The sequence below is a fragment of the Cajanus cajan genome, chromosome 9 (genome assembly GCF_000230855.2).
Source record: "Cajanus cajan strain Asha chromosome 9, NIPB_CcT2T_4, whole genome shotgun sequence".
Taxonomy (NCBI): domain Eukaryota; kingdom Viridiplantae; phylum Streptophyta; class Magnoliopsida; order Fabales; family Fabaceae; genus Cajanus; species Cajanus cajan.
In genome coordinates, this window is record NC_138525.1 from 17541553 (window position 1) to 17546114 (window position 4562).

Genomic DNA, 4562 nt, shown 5'->3' on the forward strand with positions numbered 1-4562 from the left:
ATAAATATATCAACAATGTGTTCACTCACATTTTTAGATATAATGATGAAACATTAACACGAATGAGACGAACATTACAAATTTTATAAAACTAAAGTAATACAATTATGAAATTAAAAAATTCAGAGATAGATTGAATATTATAGGTACAAATTGAGGAAATTATTTTTCCTCTCTTTTCTATAATTAATTATAAGTTAAATAAAGTTTTTTTACACTAACTATCAATCATATTTTTTAATAATATCATGTCAGTTATTTTTAATAAAATAATAATAAAATAAACAACTTTAATGTTGTTAATAATGTATTGATAATTAACTCATTAATTATATTGAGTAGCCATTATTTGTCTAAATTTTATTCATTATAAAATAATATTAGGATATTAATAGAGTTTGTGACAATATTTTCCTGGACATTAACCCACGTTGTTGCATATGGTTCCCATTAGTGTGACCACTTATGAGTTATGACCACCATTTTCATCCTTAATAAGTCGCCAAACTCTCTTGCAGCGCCATGTGATAGCGAAAAGTGTCGGCGACAGTCTCCGGCACCGACACGAGCACTCTCACCGCATGAGGGTCTCCGACGATAGGCAAAATCAAGCAATAAAAACTACTCGTCAAAGGACCCACATGCAACGCTTTCCCTTCTCCAAAATCCACCTCCTCTAACCCTAACCTCGACCACTGCGAAATAACGAAACTCGATGACAAATCGATGCCCACCGTTTCGTCCTCCAACAAATCAACCATCGACCACACGCGCCCCTCGTCCAAACGCGCCTTAGCGCGTTGCACCATTTCCAAACCGTGTCGCAGGTTGTCGGCCGCCACCAGGTCCCTCACGACGCTCTCGGCGCACGCTAGCACGAACCCGTTCCCGTAGTACCCTTCGGGGAGCTTCATTTTCTCCCTGACGTTCACGGAGAAGAGGAGCTTCACCGTCAGCGTGGGGCACGGGTTCAGTGACTTCACCCACGCGCGCCACGTGTGCGCCGCCACGGCTTCGAAGGTCGTCACGCGCTTCGGTGACGGCTCGTAGCGGTTCTTGAGGCGGAGGACTTGGGAGGGTCCGAAGGTGAATGACGTGGGCACGAGCGGCTGCGAGAACATTAGCGCGTGGAGGTCCACTTGCGTGGGGTTTATTCGGGTGTATTGCGGGTGGGTGAGGTGCACCTGGGGAGGGTCTCGAAGCTTCAACACGTGGCGCGTGTGGATGGGTGGGGTTGTGAGTTCCGCGTTGGGGTGTTGGGTGAGGTGGGCCCAAGCTTTGAGAAACTGGGACGTGCCGATGCCGTCGCATAGGCAGTGGTTGATTGCCGTGCACAGGATCATCCCTCCGCATCCGAGTCTCGTCACCTGAAACAAGTCAAAACTCAACATAAAAGTATTAAATAAATAAATAAACCATCTTAAATATATTAAATTATTAAAAGAAGGAAACTATATTTATGTTAAATTAATTTTTTTATTTTCTATCATATCAATTTGAGTAAATTATACTAATATTCTTAAGATTTTACTCGTTTTTTTAATCATTACGCTAATTTTTATTAATTATTTAAAAAATACTTATAAAAGATGTTGCTTTAATATTTTTTTTAAAAAAAAAATTATATAAAAACTTAAGATGATACATGATAGCGATATTTTTAATATCACTGTCTTTTTAATACCTTTGTTATTAAAATATATAAATTTTGTGAATTTCATATTTCATTTAATAATTTTCTTCTCTTTTTTTTGGTAGAGAATAAATTTATCTTCTTGATTTACAAAATATGTAATTTTCAATAAATATTAATCAATAATTATGATTTTTTATCTCACATAGTGTTAGTGTAATTTAAACTAATATGTCATTAATTTTAGTTGTAATAGGTTTAGTCTTATCAAACAATGTATTAGATTCAGATTTTATAGATAAAAAAAAATAGTTGAAAGGTGAGATCTCACATAGACCTCTAACAAAAATTAATCATTGACAAAATTGATAAATATATTATGATAATATAGTTATAAAAAATATTACTCTCAATTTTTTAAATAGAAGGTGAGTTTGGATATATATATATTATACCAGTCATAAATTTTGTTTTAGATTAATTTGACTTGTTGGAGAGATAAATAAAGTGTTATCAATAATTATTTCTATCAAAAATCGAACTTTGATACTTGTTGAATAATTTGTTCAAGATACATATGAAAGAAAACTTTATTAAACAAAAACTCATTTAATTATTAATAAAAGTAACTAATAAAATAATGAAAATTTCAGGTCATTATAGAATTTTTTTTTTTTATAATTTAAATTTGTAGGGAAAAGGGTAAGGAAACCCCGGGCCAATGACTGAAAGCACCCTGTCCCTAGATGTCACCACTAACCATGCTTTCTGAAAGTATCAACTAACGAGGGATTAGCACTTTGCTTTTTCGTTTTAAAATGCAGAAAATGCACTTTGTCAACTTTTATGTTACATTGTTACCTATCTTCTCCCCCAAATTCAAGGTTAATTAAAACAATGTGATCGCCAAGTATCAAATTCCATTATAATGTTGTTGATTATACCATGTTCATCTATTTGGCACATAAAAACATATGAATATGGCTTCGTATTATATTCTTAATATTTTGATAGTTTATAACATCACATATTAATTAAAATATAACATCTCAATATAAATAAATTGACGAATTAGAAAGTTATATAATTAAAATAAGGCACAGGAAAACTGAAGGAAAGAAAGAAAATTGAATGACAGCATTTAATAGAATGTTTAGTTACATGCAGAATAAATTATTATATGATCTACAAGACATAATTGAGAAAATTTCAATCAATCAAATATTATTGTTAGCATAATTTTTTAATTGTTTTTTTTTAAATATCAATATATCATACATGATAATTTGTGATAGAATAATAATGTGATACTTTACATATTTTTGTAAGTTGGAATCTATCTTGTAAGATTACGTGTTAGATAAAAATTAGTTAGGATGAAATGATTTTGAACTATCTAATAATTTTTGGTATGTGGAGATGGACATGATCTTGATTACCTGGATTACAAGAGGAGGAACATCCAAAAAACTCTGAGCTTCAACCTTGTACAAGAGCTTCCTCCACGAATCATTTGGAAGCTTGCAAAGTTCAAGTAACTCTTGAGCAGTGGCATCCATGGAAGCCTCAGCAAAGAAAGCACCTTGTCCATTGCAATCCACCTCAAGCTTGTGATCATCATCCTCACAAACAATGCTGCTGCTCCTCCTCAACCTCCCAGCCAAGGGGTAGTAATCCACCAAAACTCTTGAAAGAGAAGACTTCAACACATCCAAGCTCACACATTTCTTGAAGAGGTACACATACTTGATGGAGAATCTGAGGAACTTTTGGTTGTCAAGGTTAGATAGGTAGAGAGAATGCTTTGGTGTTGGAGCACATGGAGGGATAATGCTAAATGCTGGCTTAGGGTATACACAATCTGGGAGTTCCATAGATTTTGACATATTTTTTTTAATTTGTGGGACTTGAATTGATGATTAATTTGAGGGTTTGGATATAATATGGTTAGAGGGGCTACACCATGAGATTCCTTTTATATAGGAAAGGGAGGGAGGGTAAGGTAAATTAATTATATATGTGTGCCCTGTTTAACTATTAATTGCATTTGCATATATAGAATATATTCTAATTGCTTTAATTGGTTAGACAAAAATGGAAAGGCAACACTACAACTTCTTCTGCAAAAGGCCAAGGACAAGGAGTGGCGTGCTCATGAGACATGCCATTATTCATTCACCCGACACTTGGTGATCTCCACATATGTCTATGTCAATCGCCAAACACTTGAGGCCGTTAAATCCAACAAGTTGTTGGTACTATTAAACAAGTTGTGATCAGTATTCTAAAGTGATCTCCACGTACTAATTAGTTTCTATATCTTTGAATCTTTAATAGGGTTTGATTTCTTTGGATTTTACATTTTTTTTTCAATTCCAAACAAAATCAGGTTATATAAAATTAGGTTAATAATTATTCAATTCCAAACAAAATTAGGTTAATTTGGAATATATATATATATATATAATGAGGAATATTTATTGTAGGAATAAATCCACTTAAACTTACTTCGTTCAATAACTTATGTTTTACATCAAATTTTAATTATCTAATTGTAAAATTTAAAAATTTTACACTACAAGAAAAATACAAATTTCCGACGAATATAAATCCGTCAGAAAATATAATTTTCCGACGAAAAATTTTCGACGAAAAAATTTGTCAAAAATTTCTTACAAATAACTTATGGTAAAGTTATTTCGCTTAATAACTCATGATGTTTGTTGAATTTCATCGATCCAATTGTTAAATTAAAAAGTTATTAAATTTTACTAATAATTAATATATAAAAAATTAATTAGCTTTGAAATAAATTATTTTCTAATTAACAATATAATTAAAACATTAATTATTTTAAATTATATAAAAAAATATTAATTATTGACAATTTACTATATGATCTTAATATTTTTGTATAACTAATATCTAG

At 32.0% G+C, this 4562-nt stretch overlaps 1 protein-coding gene across 1 annotated transcript; it reads right to left on the reverse strand.

Annotated features, from left to right (window-relative positions):
* Positions 1-273: 273 nt before the first annotated feature.
* Positions 274-3671, reverse strand: LOC109817486 (alcohol acyltransferase 9). The gene is made up of 2 exons (XM_083063845.1): positions 3073-3671; positions 274-1367 (listed from the first exon to the last, which is right to left on the reverse strand). Exons 1-2 carry the CDS (start codon positions 3517-3519, stop codon positions 492-494), a joined length of 1323 nt encoding a protein of 440 aa, XP_082919971.1. The 5' UTR covers positions 3520-3671; the 3' UTR covers positions 274-491.
* Between the last annotated feature and the right edge of the window lie 891 nt (positions 3672-4562).